The sequence below is a fragment of the Myodes glareolus genome, chromosome 10 (assembly GCF_982192425.1).
Source record: "Myodes glareolus chromosome 10, mMyoGla1.1, whole genome shotgun sequence".
Classification (NCBI taxonomy): Eukaryota; Metazoa; Chordata; class Mammalia; order Rodentia; family Cricetidae; genus Myodes; species Myodes glareolus.
Window position 1 is genome coordinate 56,919,348 of NC_142035.1, and position 22,964 is coordinate 56,942,311.

The 22,964-nt window shown below is 43.4% G+C and overlaps 1 protein-coding gene across 6 annotated transcripts in view; it reads left to right on the forward strand.

The window, feature by feature from the left end:
• Positions 1 to 493: 493 nt before the first annotated feature.
• Frmd5 (FERM domain containing 5) overlaps positions 494 to 22,964 on the forward strand; it is a 278,068-nt gene continuing 255,597 nt past the window's right edge. Inside the window, exon 1 of one of the 6 annotated variants that reach the window (XM_048459657.3) lies at positions 494 to 793. In XM_048459657.3, coding sequence (XP_048315614.1) covers positions 692 to 793 — 102 coding nt within the window. In that variant the 5' untranslated portion in view covers positions 494 to 691. The remainder of the gene's footprint in view (positions 794 to 22,964) is intronic. The other 5 variants (XM_085696325.2, XM_085696326.2, XM_048459658.3 and 2 more) reach the window with 5 other exon arrangements.

Sequence of the window (22,964 nt, forward strand, 5' to 3'; positions counted from 1 at the left end):
CGAGAACAGGGGCTCCTGGAGCCGACTTAGGGCAGCGCACAGGTGGGGGCAGCCGCCAGGTCTGAAGACGTGGGTGCCAGTTTTCTGCAGGTGCCGCCTCCTCGCCTTGGTTTTTCAGAGGGCAGGAACCGCGCGTTGCAGAGCGCAGGACTTGACTCCTGGAACAGCTCAAATGTTATTCTAGGTAGCAGACACCGATCTTGTCAAGTGTCCACACATGGCCCGGCCGAGGACAAACAGCATTCATACCAACCACCGCCCGCGAAGGGTGCGAGCGAAGGCTTGGGACGCTAGAGGGCTGGCCCGACTAGGCTTGGTACTGCTGTTTTCCGATGATTGCTTCCTCAGCCCGCTCATCATCCCTATTCCCTATTCTGATTGGCTCTTCCTCTTGCCAATCGGTTCCGCCGCGCTGACCTCCATTGGCCCCCTATCTATGCCCCACCCCATGATCTGGGCACGGGCAGTGGGGAGCCCGGGAGAAAACCCAGCTTGCTTGGGTCTTGGGGGAGGCGGTGGTGGCTCTGGAGAAGGAAGAGGAGTGGGGCGGGAGGAGGCAGCGGCGGCGATCCCGCCAGGGTGATGGTACAGGTGCCCGGGCCCGGCGCGGAGCTGCCGCGCTGAAGGACGACGGGTCCGGAGTCCGCAGCGCCGCCGCGTCGCTCCCGGGGACGGGCGAGCGGGCGGGAAGATGCTGAGCAGGTTGATGAGCGGCAGCAGCAGGAGTCTGGAGCGCGAGTACAGCTGCACCGTGCGGCTGCTGGACGACAGCGAGTACACCTGCACCATCCAGGTCAGCGCCGCGCCGCCCGCCCGCCCGCTCGCGGGATCCCGCTTCCCACACTCGGCCAAGTTGGCGGGGGGCCGCCGCCCGGGGTCGCCCCAGCTCTAGCCCCGGCGCGGCGCTTTGTCCGCCCCGCAGCCGCACCGCCCGGCGCGCGGCATCCCTGCCCGAGCTCAGCCGGGGGCTGGTACCGCTCGCCGCGCGCCCCTGCGGGGTGAGTCGCGTCCCGCACCCGTAACTCCTCTGCTCTTCGCCCTCCCGGGCGGAGGACCCCGGGTCTTTGCTCCTCCAGCCGGAGGATAGGTAGCACCTTGGAAGGGCGGCCGGAGCTAGGCGGGCAGGGCTGGAGACGTCTACCCGGGTCGCCCCGTCGGGACGCGGGCTGAGGTCCCCCGAGCCCCACCAGGCCCTCCAGACAGCCTTTATTTCCCTGGTTGGAAGGATAAAGGTTTATGTCATAATTTCTCTCGAGCGTTTGTGAGTCAGACGGAACGCGCAGCCCATGCAGAGTGGCCTATTGAAGGCGCCCAGCCCTCTGTGCTTTGAGGGTTTAGCTCCCTTCTTTGCCTTTTGATCCCCAAATTTCAACGTGCTGGTTATTTCTGGGGGTGGGGGGTGTGAGGCAAAGATTTAGCAACAAGTCCTAGCAATTTGGAGGTTGGCAGTGGCTGGAGAGAATCGGAGACTTACGGAAAAGCCAACAATGCAACAAAGCCGCACAGCGTTTCGTTCAGAACCTGGCGTTTTGAAAGGGTTTTTTACAACCCCTGGCTCGGGTCCCTTCACTACTGGTGTGTGGCGCGTCAGGAGTCATGTAGTGTTTTCCCCAGGAATGCAGTCTTTCCTTTATAAAGTCAGAGATTGAAAGCACCGACAATGCTCTCGTGTTTAATTCTTCTACCAGAGAACCAAGCCTGCGCTCACTGCCAGAAACTGCTCTTTGTGGAGAAGCAAATTAAGTTGGACCCTGGAGGGTCTCACCTGATCCCTTTCCTTTCCCTCAAGAACCCGGAGGAGGCTTCTGGACTCAGAAGTGATTAAAAAAAGAAAAAAACCCGCCTGGGTAGACCCTGCCCCCAGGATGTCATCCATCCATCCATCCATCCATCCATCTTGCTGACAATGCTCAATAGCATAAAACAGAGACCAGAGACGTGTGAGAAAGACACTCCTGTGTCTGAGAGCAGCTTCTTGATGCTGACTGTGCCCAGTTCAGCGCCCCCCCCCCACCCCGCCCCGCCGCTCTCCCTCTCCAAGCCCTGAGCTTAAGTGCTGACTGCTGCCAAAAATCCAGGAGAGTAGAAATAGAGCACAGACTATCTTTTGAAGGCTACTTAATACAGATTAAGCGCCCGTAAAGATGCTAGCCATTAAGTGAAAGGGTTTTTGTAATTGATTATGATGGAGAGAGTGTATGTATATTGCCCAGCTCCGTGGCATGCTACTTTTTGTTTCTATGGTGTCATTGTTTCTATGTACAGTTTTCTCCCTGTTTTGTTTTAATGGAGGAGGAGAAAACATGGAATTGACACCTTCGCAGTTTGAGTACATTGTCAAGAGCTTTCAAAGTCTTTATCCTTTCGTTTAAAAATTTAACAAATGTGTACAATAGCCTGCCGAGGGCAGTGTGAGGTTTAGACTTCATAGATCCTAAGAATACTTTTGTGGAATATAGTGACATACAATTTCTCCAGTAGGTCATTAACTTTTGCCAAGGTGTAGAGTACAAAGGAAACATGACTCGTCTGAAAATGTTTCTAACCTCCTGATTTTGGCTATCAGAAAAGTGCACATGTGGTTCTCCCTTGTCCTCAGAGCTGGTGAGGGGGATTAATATTGTAGTTGTGGATGGTTTTTATTATTAAAGAGAACAAATATCTTAACGTTCACTTGAACTTACTGGAGTAATGTCTACTATATTTTACTTTTTGTGTTTCTTTTTGTTACTCTTATTTTGAAATTTAATGTTATAAAACTTAGTTATGGCCCCATCCATGGTCTAGCAGTGTTAATCACTGCACATGGAGATGCTGATGTGGGCTATAAAACACAGGACTTGTAGTGAATTTGTCTTTTTTACACCATTTGCTTTGTTTTTATCCATATGGGAAAAGATCTGAAAAAAGAGAATTATCTACAGGATTCTAATTTTCTTTTAATATACTGCTTTTAAACAAAGCATTTGGAGATTGAACTTTTCTTAGCAACTTTCTTATTTTGTATTTTTCTTTGTGTGTGTGTGTGTGAGTATGTATGTGTGTGTCTACATGTGTTTACTTGTTAAACAACTCGGTACAGTTTTAACATGGAAGGGGGAGTGAGCTCCTTATTTAGCTAAGTGTTATTTTCAGTACTTTAAGAGTAGCAGTACTGTATATTTTAAACCTTTTGGTGATGATTTGGACTCCTTTTTTTTTTTCTTGAAGCGTTATACTGTCATTTAGATATGGTGTCTATTTTAGAAATATTTTTATGACTTTTAAAACAGCCAGACACCATGGAGGGCAATTCAGAATTAGAAATATACCAGTGGTTTGGTGTCATGAAAGCCGTGTTTGGTCACTTCCAGTTGTGCAGCTGTACTGCCAAGGTATTGGTTTAGCGGCACCTCATAATGCAGTTCTATGAGCTGGCCTTTGGGATGTGATTATTAAGGTAACCAGAACGGCTTCTATCTTTGCAAAGACGGTTCTCCCAGTCGCAGGCCTACTCTTTCATCCTGTCTGATATGGAAATGTATCTGTAGACCAGGAGAAACGAAAGTATACATAGGAGGATTTTGTGTAATTGCTCCCCTGTGAAGAACGTTGTTGGTAGCCAGTTTTGAAGGTCATTGCCTCGTATGTTCGTATCTGATCCACATTTTTGACTCTTTTGTTTTTATCTATGCAAATCTGTATTCATTTGCCACATTTACTACCTGACTTTTTATTTGGGAGAATATAGAAAAAAAAATGAAAAGACTAACTAGTATCTTTGAAGTCAACCTGAATGGAATAATTTAAATGTCTAGATATGTTTTGTCCTAAACAATGCACTTTTAATAGTTTATTGTTATTTAGGACACAGTGCAGACATTTTAGTAGTAGTATCTATTGGGCAAATAAATAATTTTAAAAGAGGCATTAAAATATTTGGGGTACAATAGCTCAAAGATAAAACCACCTTAGAAATGAGTTAGATTTTATTTGGGACACCCTGAAATCACAGATTAAGCAGCCAGGTTAAGCAGATTTTTCAGTTAGTGTTATAAATAAGCTGTGTGTGCAGAGGCAGTTCTACGGAGGGACCAATATTTGGAGACCTAGAGGGAGGGAGGGATCAAATGAGTGGAGTCCTGGGCTTGCCAGGGATCTTTGCATTCATTGTAGCTCATTTCCCTCACAATGGCATTATGGATTGATTATATATCCATTGTACTAAATGAGGAAAATGGGATGGTGGATTGGTGGGTGGGCCTTGTGCCGAATGGCTGATTACATGCTAAGCATTCTGTTAGACACTTTGTTTGTGCCTTACAGGAAAGAGGTGGGTAGTATTGTTTCTGTTGTAGATGAAAAGACAGTCCCAAAGGTCAAAGGAATTTACTTATTGTTAGTAGGTGACCTTACTGTATTTAAGCCAACGGCTTTCTAATTTACGCTCTATTCTGACTCCCTAAATCGCTTTCTGTTTTTCTACCTTAATTTTCTTATCTTTACAATGGAAATATTAATGCTTATTTCATAGCAAAAAGAAAATTACTTGGAAATATTACAAATAAATGAGGAACGCATTAAACACAAAATAGAATTGGGAAATTCTTACTTTAAAAAAAGGAAAATAAATCATATTGAATCATAAGTCGCTTTAAAATGATTTTTAGTTAATCTCAATGAAGTTGTGAAATTCTGTCCTGGGGTAGTATAATTTTTTATTAGAGCTTTTCTTTAAAATTTAAGAACTTGGGCTGATGAGATGGCTCAGCAGGTAAAGGGGCTTGCTGTCAAGGCCGATGACCTGAGTTTGATCCTAGAAGCCCCCATGGTAGAGGAAGAGAAACAGTTCCTACAAGCTGTTTTTTGACACCCTACCTCCACAAATAAAGTCCATTTCTCTTCCTTAGGAGGATGCTTATTCTTGGACTATGGGTTGCCTTTTCTAAGAATTTCTGCTTCCCATTTTGTAAGTAGAGCCCTTGGTTTCATTAATGCAGAATGAATATTAGTAGAAAATTAGATAATTTTATTCACAGAGAAAGCCACAAAGCTGTTGTATTTTCATGAATATTGATTTTTGTTAAAAAATTACTTAGCAGGTAATTATGCTGTCTCAGGATCTCTGTTACAATAGCAAGTCAGTTAGTCTCTAGCTCTTGAAATTAAGATAACTATAAAATTAGCCTCCCAGAATCCTAAAAGCACTTGTATTGCTTAACTTCAGTATTAAATATTGTATAAAACTAATTAGATATTGTATAAAACGTATCATTTTGGCACAGAAAATGAATTCTGGATCCTTGACTGTCTCCTCATTCTTCCTGTTTAGGGGGTGTCAGCGGCACTCGGGGATCCAGAAACATTCACTGCAACAGATTTCACTTATGGGTATTTGTATGAATTGGAATTCTGTTAAATGCTTGGCATGAATGTGCTAGATGAGGCAATCCAGCAAACCGTGAAATAAAAGAACATGAAATTTTGAGTTAGCGTCATAGCCCAGAGACTCATTTATCATGGCTGTGCTATCTTCAGCATCACACTTTAAAAACAGACTTCTGTTTGTTTGAGATAGAGTCAGTCTCCCTGTTATGTAGCTCTTGCTGTCCTGGGACTCACTATGTCGACCAGGCTGGCATTAACTTCCCAGAGATCCTCCTGCCTCTGCCTTCCAAAGGCTGGGATTGTAGGCAAGCCACCACACCAGGCAAACAGACATTTTTTTTTTTTTTTACAGATTTGCAGTGGTTTATGCACGGGTCTGACATACATAATACAGTGTTAAAAAGATTTTTTTTTTTTTTTGGGTAGAGAATTCTACTTTGGAACTTATAATGAATGGAATAAGAGCCAACTATAAGCCATGGACCTAACTATTATAGCACCTAGCTTGAGGCCTACACAGTTATAAACAAACAAACAAAAAACGTTTGTTTTGATTTGTGCTGTATGGTTGCAGTGGTGATGCCACCAAATTTCATGTACCTGAAAACAATAAACATCTCCTAACTCTGTAACTCATTTTAACCCATCTCTCCCAAACCGGTTTCCTGAGAAGGTCAAATGTGTAAGTGTGGCATTTATGAGCTCTTTGGCATCTCTAATAACTCTGCACTTGACCTTTATTGAATCCGTGGAGCCCGGTCAGTGAGCACCTTTTGGTTTTTCTCTTGTCCTTCGGGTCCTCCACCCCATTCCTGCAGGTGTAAAGAGCCATAGCAAGTGAATATTGTGCCGGTGAAGTGCTTCATGGAACCTTAGCAGTCTGCCAGCATCGGTGTTTGAATGCAGCATCCCTCATCGCTGCTTAAAGCTCTTGGATTCCTGTTGCCAGAGTCATTGCTACACAGAATAGGATGTAGACCTCCAAGTGAACTGTGCTGCCCAATTGTTTCTAGTGAGGGCTATGTCCAGGTGAATTCATCTTTGACGGACAGCCTAGTCTATAACATGCTGTTTGGACCAGCAGACCCTGATTCACGGAGCAGCTCGCTGTGGGTCACTCTTCCCTTAGGTGTGCCTGGCCAGGGCTCGTACAGCACAGGTGAATTTGGGGAGGATTGATTTTCTCATCTATGTGGTGCTCAGAGTGTGGTAGTGATGCTCCTTTGGTGGCCTGGTAGTCATTGTCCCTCTTGTTTTTCTGGCTTTGATCCTGCAAGCTCAGGTCATCTTTGTGTGTTTTTTTGCTTGCTTATTTTGATTTTTTTTATGCAGTTGAGAAATTTGAAGAGTACTAAGCCATTTTCATTCTCATGTTGTTGGGTGAGTGTTTCCCCTAAGGTCAAAATACCCAATTATATGCCCATTCTAGCATTGAAACAGGTCTTCTATTCCTTTAAGACTCTGGGCATTGGGGACCAATACAACTACCTTAAATATAGGGAAGGTCAAAGATGAGCTATGGAGAACAGAATCTAAGAACACTTCTCCAGTCCCACCCTCCACCCCAAGCATGTGTGTGTGTGTGTGTGTGTGTGTGTGTGTGTGTGTGTATGCATGCGCACATACACACGCACTTAGATCGAACTTAGATTCCGTAATTGTTCTCCAATTTTTTGACAACAGAGCTCACCAGATTAGCTAGACTGATTGAACAGGGATCTCTGGGAATCATCTCTCTCCTTCCCCAGGCACACGCTGCTATGCCCAGATCTTTATGTGGGTGCTAGCAATCCAAACTCAGGTCCTCATGCATGCGTCGCGAGCCCTTTGCTGACACAGTCATCTTACCAAATCTCCTGAACTCCAGTTTTTCTGAGACTGATCCCTCGATGTAAATCATGGACTTCTTCCAAAGCTGCTACGTGATTGACCCTCCCTGATGTCATCCTTCTGACCAGTGTAGACCAGTGCGTTTGCCTTCTACCAGCTGAAATGATTTTTCTTTATTTCTACAGATGGTGCCTATGGTCTTTCCAACTTTTTTAATGTTCTAGGTTGGAAAGACAGGACCTTGGTGAAGACTCTTAGGTTGAAAGTCTCTAGGCTTTAGCTTGTGGATACAAGACAAAGCACAGACATGTGAACCGAGTTCTCTAAGGAGACCCTTCTGTGCCATGCTCGTACAGGCAAAAGAATTGGGCCCCAAGCTTGTCATCCACTGAGTGTGTGCACAATAGCTCATTCACTTGCCTACAGAAAGCGGCCCTTTGACAGTGATTGTTGCTGTCACCCCCACCCTGACGACTTGCATGACTGTGACCTCATCTGCCCAGTTGTATGGAGAAGTGCTCTGGACCACTCTAGAAGTGCTTCAGGACTCACTCTGAGTATTCATGATCATTTTGAAGCCCCAGAAAACTGTTGCCTACTAAGGGAACCCATTCAAGAGCAAGACAGATTTAGCTGTCTCATGCATCATTCAGAGCATCTTCCTATTTTATAACCCAGGGCTCCCACTCCTTTTGTAGAAACTGTGAGTCCTGTCAAAAATGTGGAAGACGGAGTGAAGTAAGGAATGGATGAAACCAGTGGTTTTCAAAATATGGTTGCAGAACCACAGAATTACCATGTGCCCAGCTGGGTACTCACTAGAAATGTAAATTCTTGGCTCCCGCTCAGCCCCAGTGATTCAGAAACTGGAGACCAAGCTCTAAAACCTTACATATGTATGTATGCATGTATGCTCATATGTGTTAGGGTGCACATGTATGTGTGTGCTCATGCATGTGGAGGCCAGGGGAACAACCTCTGGTGTTCTTCAGGTGCCATCTACCATTCCTGAGGCACAGTCTCTCCCTGGCCTGGAGGTCACCGATCAGACCAAGCCAGGGATCCGTCCGTCTCTTCTTTCTGAGATGACATGTGTGTGACACCATGCTAAGCATTTCTTTGGTCAGAGGGTTTCTACTGATTAGGCTTTGATCTTTGTGCTTCCAAGGCAGGCGCTTGGCCAGCTGAGCCATCTTTCCGTCTCCGAAACCCTTTAGACCAAGATTTCCAGGTGGCTTTTATGTGGCCTAGGTTTGAGAGTCTCTGCCTTATTATAGAGCCCTCACAGGCAGGATGAGCAACTCTTGGTTATTGGATATAGGAAGTAAGAGAGAAGAAGCAAAGACTGAATCCCAGGTATCAGTTTTTATTCTTGGAATGGTCTTTCTCTCTTATTTTTCTTTACACATGTGCAGACCGATCCGCAGGTTGGCGGGATTCTCAGGATTTTGTTCATCCTACCATTTTGATGTTGCGTTTATCGGTTTCATGGTATTCATCTCCTTGCTTAATAATGATTCGATCATTGCATATTTATTTATTTCATAGGGATGTTTTACTTATGTGCATGTGCACTATGTGTATGCAGTGCCCGAGAAGGCCAGAAGAGGGCGTCAGATTCCCTGGAACTGGAGTTACAGACAATTATGAGTCATTATCTAGATGCGGGGACTTGAACCCAGGTTTTTTGGAAGGGCAGCCAGTGCTCTTAACCACTGAACCATCTCTCCAGGCCTTTATCATTGCGTATTTATGCACTGTCTTCCAAGCACACATTCTCCATTACTTAGAGCATAGGGAGAAAGAAATAGCGAGTGTTTAACAATTTACAGTTTCTAAGCATCATAGACTGGGTTCTAAGGCCGCCGGTACACTTTGAAGGTGTAAATGGGGGAGGGGAGTTAGGAGATGGTGAGGGACTCCCAAGTTAGTAAATAGTTCCCAGTGGAGGTGAAATTTGATCTAGGTTATGAAAGATTGCCAAAGCAGAAAAATGGGTCTCGGAAATGGATAGAGGGCATTCCAGGCTGAGTTAAGAAAACGCTTCAGATAGAAAAGCTGAAGATGTTAAGTCTTTAGTTTTTCTTTTACTGTGTTTATCTCACCTACTCCGGTATAGTCGAGTCAAACAACAGAAATATACTTGCTGAGAGAGGATTACTGTCAGCAGAATTTCAATCATATTTGACAGGCTGAGAGGAATCAGTCCCAAACTAAAAATAAATACATGGAGCTGGGGGTGAATGATGTCTAATTCGGAGACTGTGTAACACGAATTAAGATTCCTCACAACATGACGGCAGCGTGTTTCAGTCTTAATGCTGCAGCTGTAAATTGGGCTTTATTTCCAAGCAGTCTCTTCTCTTGGGCATCAGTGCACTGATCAAATTCCACCCTTTAGCTGATGCTTAAGAAACTGCTGATGAACTCAGCTGCCCCTCGGTTGTTCAGTAGCAGTGAAGAATGTGACATACGAAGCCCTGAAAAGCCACATTTTGAGCATCTCTGTCCCTAAACCTGTGCCCACCAAAAATAGCTTCTGTAGATCACCAGGGCATGCTTCTCTAGGCTCCCCAGGGCACCCCTCCCTGCCAACTCTGAAGTTGCCAGCCCTACCCAGGGTGCACTTTTAGTCCTGAACACAGTGCCAGGCCACAGCTTTGGAGATGGGAACCTCCAAGAAAGGAGCGTCTGGCATTGGGGCAATCAGTGTTCGGCAGATTGCCAATGCTAATAGGTTATTTTGCTCTGGAAAAAGAAGGGATCGCCTAAAGTCCGATGGGTGGGGGACAGCTGAGAGTAGGAGCCCTCTGTTGTTGGAAAGACTAAGGGGGTTTGCTGAGAAGTTGTATTATGGGAGCCAAAAAATTTAGCAAAGGCCCTTAAGCCCAAGACTTTAAAAAAACTGCTAGTGGTATATCAAAACAGTGTGCCCCAGGGCACAGGAAAATGTGTGGCTACTTCTATTGAACTTGTAGTGGGAGAAAGTCAAAACACTCAAAAACCCACACAGTTTGGTGCTTCATCGTCAAAAAATTGTCTGTTGTCACCAGGCTAGTGTAGAGCCCCCGCCCCCTGGCACCTGATCTAATTTACAGGCTTCTAATCTGGGCTCCTCCCTCACTGTGAGGGTACCTAAATCGGGGGAGCTGCCTTCAACATTCCCTGAGGGTTTCCAGTGCTTTAAGCAGGTGCCATTAAGACTCATATTTTGTTCCACGTGAGCCAGGCAGATAAGAACATTGATCACAATACTAGAGAGCAGAATTAATCAGTCCACCGAAGAACGTCGTGCATCTCCAGCGATAATTTAGCAGGTGGAAGCACCCACCCAGCCTGCTTTATTTCAGATTTTTGTCTCAAGAGCTATTCAAACCCCTAAAGTTAATATGGATTGGAGTTCTGTAGGTCAGAAGGACTCAATGGGCTGGCAAAGATGCCTAGAGTGTTTCATGGAACAGTGAGCCTGCCGTTTCGTGGTACACAATCTGTGCTAAAGGGCAGCCCACTAGCTCTCTGGGATGCTGCTCAGAAGTTATTCTTTGAAAGGAGCGTGGTTGCTGAGAGGTAACTCCAAGTTATGTTCAACTTCAGATTCTAGTATGTGTGGACTGTATTGAAAAAGATGGTTTACTTGATGCAACTGCAGAACTATGGCAGTGCCAGATTTTCTACCAGGGGAGCTGCCCTGGAAAGCCAGCACTCTCTTTGCTTACCTCTTAATGTGTACAAGTGTTTTGTCTGGATCTATATATGGGTATTACACGTGTGCCTGGTGCCTCTGGAGGCCAGAGTCATTGATGGTTGTGAACCACTGTGTAGGTGCTGGGAACTGAACCCACATCCTTTGCAAGATAGCAAGTGCTCTTAACCGTTGAACCATCACTCCTGCGCCTGCTCACTTTTTAATACAATATGGAACGATTTAGACAAGCTTGTTTAAATGAATAGCCATATTACAGAAATCACATCTACGAACTGTTTTCTAATAATTTCTATAGTAAAGAAGACATTACTCATATTCTAATTTTAATATTGGCTATACTTGACAGTCTGATTATTTTTAAGAGACAGATATAATGATATACTGTCTTACTGCAAATTAGATATCCCAGCATGTCATTATAAAATATTATGGACTATTTTTGTCAACAATATAACATTAGATACTTTTCCTTTCTGGTTGAAAGAGCATGGCCAGAGAAGTAGGAAAACTACTTTCCCTTTCTCAGATTCTCATACCCAACCCCCTTGTGCTGAGGTCCAGCCAAGGGTTTTGTGCAAGCTAGGTCAGCAATTCCCCTCTGCACTGTATTGTGAATACCGCAGTTACTTTGTTCCGTTTTTTTCTTGTGATGGCTTTTCTGTTCATTCCTTATCATTCTCTTTGCTTTTGGACTTTCAGCCACTCATTTAATATAACATCTCTCATTTATTTGGTGCTGGAGATCAAACCGAAGGTCTTGTTTCTGCTATCCTCATGCACAGCAGACAATGCAGCCTCATCGCCACCTCTAATTTCAGACATGGCTTAGGTCAGCTTTTGCCTGTGTCAAGGTTCTCTGTGTGTGGTTGTGCCTTCTTTTGCTGGAGGTGGGAGGAGTTGAAAAAACAGTAAGTCTGGCAAAATAACCCAGTGGGTAAAGGTGTTTGCCTCCAAACCTGGTGGTCTCAGTTTTATCCCTGGAAGTAACATGATAGGAAAGACCCAACTCCCCAAAGATGTTATTTAACATCTGCACACTTGCTGTGGTGTGACCCCCACTCTGCAACTTCCTAATGTAGGTTAATATACAAAAAGGTGACATGGCATATGGTGATAGGTGCCCTTAAAGTTCATTACTAAACAAAGTCTTACATATTTTAGTTAACTGGAACTTAAGACTGTAAGAATAGAAATCTGTCCCAAACCAAGGTTCAATCTAAAAACTTTTGAAAACTTTTGGCTTTGACTGGATTCGGTGTTAAGTGGAGAATTTTCTAATAACTTTTTTCTTTCCCAACATGACCCTGTGTCTGCTGTTGAATTTGAACTCAGGTCTGCGTGTGTTCACAGCTGTTCTCATGGCTTTCTGCGGAAATAAGCAGCGAGTTCAGTAGTTCATGGCAAAAACTTGAGATCTGTATTAAATGTGTGGCTCTGGAGTGTTTTGAGAGCCTGGGCAGGCAACCCGACCTCCAAGACGCAATGTGATTCTTCACCTACAAAATGAAGGCTCGAACTGAAGGTCCACTGGCCTCTTTTGGTGCCAGAGCATTCTGTAGTTCACAAGAGATTGTTCATAGTCCAGTAAGTGTTTCTTCTCACCAAAGACTATTCTGTATAGCTGCCTTTATTCCTGAAGGGGGGACTATCGGAGGAAGAACGTGGTGCCTCCCCTGTCTGTGATCTGATTGTAGTTTTGCACAACACAAAGTAACATTTTATCTACTGTACAACATAGCTTACATTTTGGGGGATTGTTTCTTGTTAGTCAAGAATCCTAAGAGCTCTTTTTCACTGAAGGCTGAATCTGCATTGGTTGTGTTGGATTAATGACTTCTCGTCTTTGCTACTGTACACGATGGTATTTAGGATCAAAGGTGTTAGACAAACAAATTAGAAAGTTATCTGGAATTCATCTGGCTTTGAGGGATGTCTTGCAGGGCGTGTAATGCTTTTAGAAGTGATCCCTTTCCATTGCAGTGGTTTAGTAATTACGTACGCATGAAACTAAAGGTCTTTCTCCCTGAACAGTGTATTAGTGAACACTGAAAAGTCCATAGCCTTTCCTTTCTACTTTATAATAAAAACTCTCATTCTAACAGATTAATCAGGTATGATGTAAATGTGTTTGTGCTTTTTTTCCCCCTAAATATTTTATGAAGGCCTCTTGTTTGTTTTCCTGGCCACCCACACTCCTGAAATAATCACACAGAAACTGTATTAATTAAATCACTGCTTGGCCCATTAGCTCTAGCTTCTTATTGGTAACTCTTACATCTTAATTTAACCCATTTCTAGTAATCTGCGTATCGTCACGTGGCTGTGGCTTACTGGGTAAAGCTCCAGTGGGGCTACATGGCTTCTCTCTGACTCTGCCTCCTTTCTCCCAGCATTCAGTTTAGTTTTCCCCACCTAGCTCTACTCTATCCTATCACAGGCCTAAGACCGTTTCTTTTTAACCAATGGTATTCACAGCATACAAAGGGGAATCCCACATCACCTCCCCTTTTCTATCTAAATAAAAAGGAAGGCTTTAAATTTAACATAGTAAAATTACATATAACGAAACAGTTATCAAGCAAGAATTATAGTTACAATATTTATATCTACTTTATCTCTTATCATAACTAAGGAAAACTATAACTATCAATTCTTCAACTCCATTGAAGACTCCAGAAGGATATAATATTACCTAAGAAAATAGGAAGTGCATTGTGAGCTATTTCCAGAACTCTAGAATTGGCAGAGGCATCTCACTGCCTGGACAGTCATCCAAAGTTCTTTTGTATATTTAGAGCATCCATCTTCAGCCTACAGGCCCATAATATCCCAGACTTTTCCATGAAGCAGGGAATTTCAAAGACAGTTCTGCCTATATTGTCAGTTTGTCCATCACTTTCTTCTGTGTCCTGCAGAATGTCTGGCAGACTTTTTCATTTAGCAGGAACCCCTAAGGATCACCTCCTTTAGTCAAGTTCAGCAGTCATTTCTCTGTGGGTCTTACATGTTCAGTTCACACAGTATAACATCAAGCAGTCCAGGCAAGAGCAGTTTCTTGCCCAAATGGCTAGCAAACTCCATAAGGAGCCTCTTTGATGCCCATCTTCCTCTTGAAGTAATTGGTGCTGCCAGGAGCAGATGTGTCTCATGTCATGAAAAGTCCTAACTTCTTAAAACATTTTAAATGCCATATTCTGAAGGTCTCTGAAAGATTTAAAGAATACCTATCTAACTAAAATATATCTCTACATATCAGAAAACCTAACTAATAGGACTACAAGTTTGACTATTATAGATTAATATCTATTAACCTATATTTCTTAATTATACATTACATTTTTAAATAAACTGTACAATCATAATATCTTAATCAAGAACAGAAATATATACACACAGTATAGCAAAATTAGCCTTAAATTTATAACCCATTTTCATTATTTTATAGTTTACCATGAGGTTTGTGGCCTACTGGCAAGGTTCTGACATGTCTATCTCTGGCAGCAGCTCCATAGCCTCTCCTTTCTCCCAGCTTTCAGTTTAGTTTTCCCCCCTCTAGCTTTCCTCTGCTCAATCACAGGCCTAAGACAGTTTCTTTATTAACCAAGGGTATTCACAGCACACAGAGGGGAACCCCACATCACCCAAATAGGCTAAATTTTCTGTTTCCTTCCCCTTTTAAAAGAAGGTCTAGGCAGGCTTGTGAGATGACTCAGTGGATCAAAATCCTGCCTCAAAGGTCCAAGGACCTGAGTTTGAACCCCATGAAGGTAGAACCAGTGTACCGATGGATGCAGAGAAAGTCACCATCTGATTCCATACACATGCCATGGCAGATGCATTACCCCACACACGGCGAGAGAGGAAGAGAGGGAGGGAGGGACAGACAGAGGGAGGGATAGAGTAATAAAAAACGTTACTAAGGTCTAGACAGAGGGTGTGATCTGTTTAGGTTAACTAGGTGACTAGGACTTGTCTCTACAGTTTCCCCCTTAGATTAAAGGACTGAGAGAGATGACTTAAATTGTTGACTTTTACTAGGAGAATGTCTTCTTTTTAACTAAGTAGTTTATTTTTTATTGTTTGTGTGCATTGGTGTTGTGCCTGCATGTGTGTCTGTGTCAGGGTGTCGGATTCCCTGGAACAGGAGCTGCAGACAGCTTTGAGCTGCCATGTGGGTGCTGGGAACTGAACCCAGGTCCCCTGGAAGAGCAGTCAGTGCTCTTAACCACTGAGCCATCTCTCCAGATCCAGGAGAGTGTTCTTTTGCTTTCAAGCTTCCAAATGCTGTTTTGTTGTTTTCAGCTCGAAGTCATGTTTTAGCTCAGTGTGGACAAGCTACTTGGGAGACTGAGGCAGGAGGCTTCTTTAGTTCAGGCTATTCTGGGCAACACAGTATAACCTCGTCTGGGGAAAAAAGATCCGTGGTTTTTTTTTTGGCAGGTGGGAGGAAGATATATATTTACTTAGAATAAGGTTTGTGCCCTTTTCAGGTATAGACTTGTCAGGATTCCGACAGATGAACATATGTAGCAACTGTGTGGTTTCCTGGGCTCCTGTGAGGTCCGTCTTTTCCTCCTTTTCCAGCATCTGGCAACTGTGGTTCCGACATATCTCCTGAGAGTTTTCCCTTTTCTACAGTGCCATAATTGTGGTCATGCAGTATGAATTTGGTTTCTTGCATGTAGCATAATGCCTTTTTTTTTGAAACAGTTTGTATCCCATAGTTATTGTTTAAGGCAAGTGGTTTAGCTGTCCTTGGTGTACTACAGAACTGTGGAAGCATCAGGATGAGACAGCTTTAGAAAGTGAGTACCACTCCCCAAACCCTTAGTGGTTACTCCTGATCCCCCACTCCCCTTCCCTGAACTCTGTCCTAGGCACATGCCAATCTGCTTCCTATTCCTAGGGATTTTCTCCTTCTGGATATATTTCTTATAATGGTGTGATAGTACATGTAGTCTTTGATAATTTCTTTTATGTGGTGTACATGGGTGCATATGACTCTGTGTGTGTGTTTTCCTTGTTATTAGGCATCGAGTCCCGTGCCTGTGCAAGCATACTACTTTTGAAGTTTTCTCATGTAGTCATTTTGTTTTGAGGCAGAGTCTTGTCGTGTAGCCCAGGCTGGCCTCAAACTTACAATTCTCCTACTTAAGCCTCCCGAGTGCTAGAATGGTGGGCGTATTTCACCATACCTGGCTCAATACTTTATTCTTTTTTGTTGTCTAATAATTTTTCACTGTATGAATATATGCCATCTTGTTTAGTCTTCAGTTCTTAGATTTTTAGAATGTTTCTACATTTTTGCCTATTATGAATAATGCTACAAACATTTATATATCAGTTTTTATGTAGAAATATGTTTTTACTTCCCCTGGAGTCCATACCTAGTCTTGATATTGCTGGACCATTTGCTGTTTTATTTTTCTTAAAAAAAATGTTTTTCATTGATCGTTTGATTACTCTGTGTGTGTGTGTGTACACATGTGCCCATGTTCACTGTGCACGTGTGCATATCTATGGAGATAAGAAGACAACTGAAAGAAGCCTGTTCTCTCCTTCCGTCTATGGGTTCTAGGAATTAAACTCAGGCTACCAGGTTTGCTTGCAATAGCCTTTGCCCTCTGAGCTACCTCACCAGCCCCCCTCTTTTTTCTTGAAATAATATCGCCATTTAGACCCGGCTGACCTCATAGCCAGTATTCAGTGCAGGGTAGTCTTGAACCCTCGGGATTCTACGTTAGTTTCCCGAGTGCGGGGATTATAGGCATGCGCTACCATGCCTGGCACGTGCTACCATGCCTGACACGTGCTACCATGCCTGGCACGTGCTACCATGCCTGGCACGTGCTACCATGCCTGACACGTGCTACCATGCCTGGCACGTGTTACCATGCCTGGCACGTGCTACCATGCCTGGCCCATGTATAGTATTTTGAGGGACAGTGAAGTGGTTTTCACAATATGTGCGTGAGGGTTGCAGTACCTTCTGGCAAGACCTCACTCTTACTTGCGCTGTTGACTGAGGCATTCTAAGGTATGGCACCCTGTCTCGTTGGTGCTCTGCGTTTTTGATTTGCATTTCCTTGATGACTAAATGTTCAGAATATTTTTAATCCCTTTATGTTTATTTTGGGAAGAACTGTATATGAAATCTTCTGCTACTTTATGTGTCTATGCTGTATATGCATTCTTTTGTGTGTGGTGCTGGGGATTGAGCCCAGCACCAGGCTTCTACATGCTAAGAGAGTGCTTTCCTCTGAGGTATATCTCAGCTCTTTTTACTGTTATTTAGAGACAAGATCACACTAAGTTGCCCAGGCAAGCCTTGAATTTGCTTTCTATCTCGGGTAAGCCTTGAATTTGTGTTGTGTGATATTTTCATCATATTTTGACCATAAAGCTTGCTTGGAGTCAGAGGGTGGAGGTAGCCACTAGCTAACCAGATTAGCCATAGAGGTCCTCTTGGATTGAGGACAGTAAGCAGTAAGGTGGGGCCTTACAATCCAAACCTTTTGGATTGAGGAGCAGAAGAGAGAGGAGGTAACTAGTGGCCTCTCTGCTTCTTTGATCATCCATGTTCGTACTCCAATATTTAACTCCTGTTTTGTTGTTGATAAAGAATAATTAGATAAACACATAAAATTTGGGATCCCTTGCCATAGTGCCCTAGAAGCTGCAATTATATGTCTTCAGGTCTGACACGCACATTTTAAGTTGAATTTTCTCTTCTCATTGAATTAGAATTCACTATGTATTCTGGATATAATGTCTTTATCTGATACTTTAAAGTATTGCCTTTTGTTATGTGGACTATCTTTTCATTTTTCAAAGATGTGTATGTATGTGTTTCTGTGGGGTATGTGCACATGAGTGCAATTGCATGTGGAGGCCAGAAGATGGCATCAAATATCCTTGGAGCTGGTGTTAGCAGGTAGTTGTGAACTAATGTAGGTATTGGGAGCCAAAATAGTGGTCTAGATATTTTTGCATGAGGGCATATGGAAGGCTCATACTATGAATTTTAAAAACTGTTTTTCTTCCATTGAATTGTCTTGGTCCGTTTTCTTGACGATCATAAATATATTGGCTTATTTATCTTAGTGTTGTTCAGCCATCTTTCTACCTTCATTCTGGTGCCAAATTCTTTTATTAATTTAGCTTTTCAGGAAGTTTTGAAATCAGGAAATATGAATTCACTAACTTATCTCTCTTTTTATAAAAAATTGTGTGTGTGTGTGTGTGTGTGTCTGTCTGTCTATCTGCCCATCTGTCTGTGAATATGTGTACGTGAGAGTGCAGCTACGTGTGGAATCCAGAAGGGGGCGTCAGATCTCATGGACCTGGAGTTACAGGCTATTGTGAGTTGTCTGACATGAGCGCTGGCAACTGAACTCAGGTCCTCTGCAAAACTGGAATGTGCTCTTAACCACTGGGCCCTCTCCCTGGCTTCCTAACTTAGTTCTTTTAAAGATGTATTTTTATTTATGTGTCTGTGTGAGTAAATGCCATATGGGTGCCCGTGGATCTGAGAAGATGGTGTCTGATATCATCTTGGAGCTGGAGTTACAGGCAGTTATGATCTGCCTGTGTGGATGCTGAGAACTGAATTTAGGTCCTTTGGAAGAACAGCAAGTGCGTTTAACCATTGATTCATCTCTCTAACTCCTTTGTTCATTTTTAAGATTGTTTTGGGATATTTTTGCTCTGTTGCATTTCCATATGAATTTTAGGGGCTCAGGTGCAGCTAGGTGGTAAATGCTTGCCTAGCATGCAAAAGACCCTGGGTTGCTTCCCTAGCATCGGAGAGTACAGGGAGGGGAAGTGGGAAGGCAAAGGAGACATTGAGGTCTGGAATCGACTCAGTGGTCCTTGCTCTTGGTGTGGTGTTTGTGGTTACGCCCAACTTTATTTGGTTGACTACGGGAGAATGATATTGAAAAGCCCACCGCTTAATATTTTTTATAATCAGAAATATTAAAAACTTCCTTGATGGTAAAAGGTAGTGATAGAAACTAAGTCATCTCTCTTGCTATGAAAAGTGAGGGTTGTCTCTCCTCAGGAAATGGATTTCTGTACCAAGCCTTCCATCATGAGTGTGCGGGTTTCTAAGCAATGAGTAGAAATGTGGCCCAGCTGTCAGAGGTTATAAATGAGAATGCATTGTGAGAGCAGGTGAGGGAACAAGCAGGGATTTGCTGTGGGGAAACAGACATACATTTTGTGATCAGTTTTGACAAACACCAGCAGTGGCCTGTCAGTGTGGAAAGGGTAAAATTGAATTAATTAACTGTCATCATAATGGGTAAAGTAAGTTATTATTATTATTATTATTATTTTTTGTAAGAAGGAAGTGGTTTTGAAATCTTTACTGGGGTTTTTCAGGTCTTCAGTGATGACTCTGAGGTCGGCTGGAGGGCTGATGACTGAGCCATGCTGCTTAGACTGAGCGGGTTCTATTGGCTGTCTGCGATAGGATTCAGTAGCTTTATGTAATAATGATATAGTGAAAAGATCGTCGCTTTGTGTTTAGAAAACTGAAGTCAGTCTTGGTTTGCTTCAGACCGCCTGTGCCACCCCGAATGAGAATGAATGTCATAACCTGGGTGTTCTTTCGGTTTGTATTTCCCCAAAAGTAAGAAAAGACAATAGGTATAGCTACCTAACCTGCTTCAAAGAATTGGATGAAGATGAAGGCACAGATACACAGACACACACACATACACACACACTCACAGAGAGAGAGACAGACAGACAGACAGACAGACAGACAGACAGGGGTGAGGGAGGGAGGAGATGTGATAGCGTTTTGTAAATTTTAAAAAATTTAAAATAACATTTTAAGTGTTATTCAGGAATAGTTTTATTCTTTTAAATATTTTTATTTTAAACTGTTTTTATTTATTCTTTGATAATTTTGTGTATGTGTATGATGCATTTGATCACTTTCACCTCTGTTACTTCGCCCTTCCCCTTCCCAGGCTCCTGTTGTCCTAAAATGAGATTTGTTTATCCTTATTTGTGTAAGGACACGTGCCTGCGTGAGTCCGTGTGCACCGTGTGTGTGTGTGTGTGTGTGTGTGTGTGCAGGCGAGCCTAGAGGCGGCGTGTTCCCTGGAACTGGAGTTGTGGTCAGTTGTCAGCCACACGATGCAGGTGCTGGGAACCAAATCTGGGTCCTTTGCAAGGTCAAGACGAACTCTTAATTACAGAGCTGTCTCTCTGGACACACTTTTGTGTGTGTGACCTGCTGAGTTTAATTAGGGTCATCTGTGTGGTCGCTCCCCACCTTCTGAAGCAGCCATTAACTTCCAATAGCTCTTCAGTTAGGGGTGGAACATCACAAGTCCCTCTCCCACAGTTATATTCTTAAGAATAATCTTTAATTGTGATGTTTACTTTTTGTCTTAGTGAGTTCTCCTCCCACAATTGTCCTCGTTTCGTCGCTGTGATAAAACACCCTGACAAAAAGCCACTTTTGTGGGAAAGGGGCTCATTTGCCGTACAGTTCCAGGGTACAGTCCGCTGTGGCAGAGGTCACGGGGACAGGAGGCTGAAGCAGCTAGTCACATCACATCCAGTCGAGAGCAGAGAGAAGTAAATGCATGCAGGCCTGCTTGCTTGCTTCCTTTCTCCTTTCGCACACAGTCGCGGGCCCCTGCTCTAGGGGATGGTGTCATCCACAGTTCCCAAGATGTGCCCATGGCTCAAGCTAATGTAGACGATTAGGATTAGATGGTTTCACTTAAGACTTCCCAGGCCATTCTGGGTAGTGTTGAGTTTCTTGGCTGTAATTTCCTTGTAACCTTTTGGCATTTGTCCCACATCTCTACGTACTTGGGAAAACTTTGCTCTGACCTGGGTCCTCCTCCTCTTCTTCAGAAAACTGACTCTGTTATTTTTGTCCACCTCCCCCACCCCCCCAAAAAAAAACCCGATATGAGTACTTGAGGTTCCTCCTACGGAACGCAGCTCTCTCCTTGCTGGTGAGGTGGGAGTAGCTTCCTGTTCTGATCCCTGGGCCGGTAGGGTGTCACTTTGGGTGTAACTCCTTTCCGTGCTTGTCGAGGGAAAATGTTTTGCTTTGTTTTTTTGAGGGTATTCAAACTCCTCTTCAGTGGTCATTGTCTGTCTTACCAATTTCTTCTCTCTTTCCCTTGCCGTTTGCTTTTCTCTCTGTTATTTTATTTTGGATACAGGATCTCACTATGTAGCTCCTGGCTAGCCTGCAGCTTGTTATGTAGACCAGGCTGTACGTGCTCGCAGAGATCCAGATCCGCCTGTCTCTGAGATGAAAGGCATGCACCACTACGGCCGGCCTTTTCAACATCTTTTAAGTATATGCATTCATTCGTTCCCTTATTGGTGTGTCTGTGTGAACGTATGTATGTGTGTGAGTGGGTATGCATACCTCTGCTGTCACTTTTCACCTCCTCTTTGAATCTGGGACTTCCCCGAACCAGGGCTTGTGTCTCGGCCAGGCTGGAATCCTGCAAGACCCAGTGATCCTCACTAGGACTGGGCGCCTCTGCTGGGACACTGGGCTTATGTGGGGGTCTCAGCTCCAGTATTCATGGTTGCCAAGGTAATGCTCTTAGCCACTGAGCTACCTCTCCAGCCCTTAACATCTTTTTATTCAAATTTATTTTAAAACTGAAATTGCATATTTTGAGTAGTACTGAAATGAATGTGTATTTTAGAGAATAATTCTATCTAGCATAGAATATCATTGCATTCTTACAAGATTTATTTAGCTTTTTGTTGTTGTTGTTGTAGTATCTGCCTTCATTGCTTGGAGCAATATTTGAAAAACAGTATGTCCCTTAATTTTTGAAATTGCAGACTATTTTACGAAATGTCATTGACCTTAATCCTAAATTAAAAGTAAAGGAAATAGAAATTGATGTGTTTGTAATTCACTTATAATTAGTTTTGAGATCTACATCTTGTTTTAGAAACAGATTGTGTAGCTAAATAAAAACGACACACAGTGATGCTCCATTAAAAGCACAAATGTAGTCTCTTTTTCCCCCCGGTAGGGACACAGCGCCCCCCGGAGGATGGAAAATGGAGCCTCGCATGGGGAAAGCAATGGTGTCTGTGCCAGCTGAGTTACTCAATGGCATCTGAAAAATTTCAAAAGATTTTATTTTATTTATGGTTAAGGGTATGCCATACTGCTGGTGTGGAGGTCACAGGACAGTTCTGTGGGTCGATCCTGTCCTTCCTTCCCCACGTGGATTGAACCTGGGTCTTTAGGCCCAGCAAGGGCTTGTGTTCACTGAGTCATTGCACTGGCCCTGGAATTCAGCGTTTTGCATGCGTAGACTTCAATCATTTATGTCCAAGGGAAAATCATGTCTTTACTTAAAGAACATCATCTGTGTTCTACAGATCCTACAGGGAAAGCAGTCTTAGTCGGTTATTGTATGCTTCGTATTATACTGAAAATAAACAAAAAGTCTCAAGCTTAGAGTACAACCTTGAAACAATAACCCTAAGCCCACAGTGTATACGAATACTCAGTAGACCAGAGAGACTCATTGCTGGTGAACTGGGCAGTCTGATCACACTGATGGAGATTTGACTGGAAATAGAGTGGCTTCCCTGAATTACTGCCTGGCTTGGTTATGGCAGCATTTATAACTTGTCCCTTACTCCTCAGTCTTCCTTTCTTCCTCAGTGGAAACTCTACCAGGGCCTCGAGCATGCTCAGTGAGTGCCCCATCCCCGAGGTACCTCCCTGACCCCAGCTCGTGGATTTTAATAATATACGCATTAAGTCATATTTTAAACTTACCGCCATTCTAATAACAGTGTATTTTCTGTTAGAATATTGCTACATAAGAAGTGTGTAACTAGACTGTATGCAGAAGTGCCTCTGCTTGACATCCTTGGATTTCTTTTGGGCCTTCAAAACATTTGCTTATGTGTACATGTCTTGTAACCAAGTAATAATTGTTTTAGTGTGTGTGTGTGTGTGTGTGTGTGTGTGTGTGCTCGCGCGTGCGTGTATCTTTTGTTTTTATGTTTTGTGAGACAGGCTCTCACTCTGTCCTGG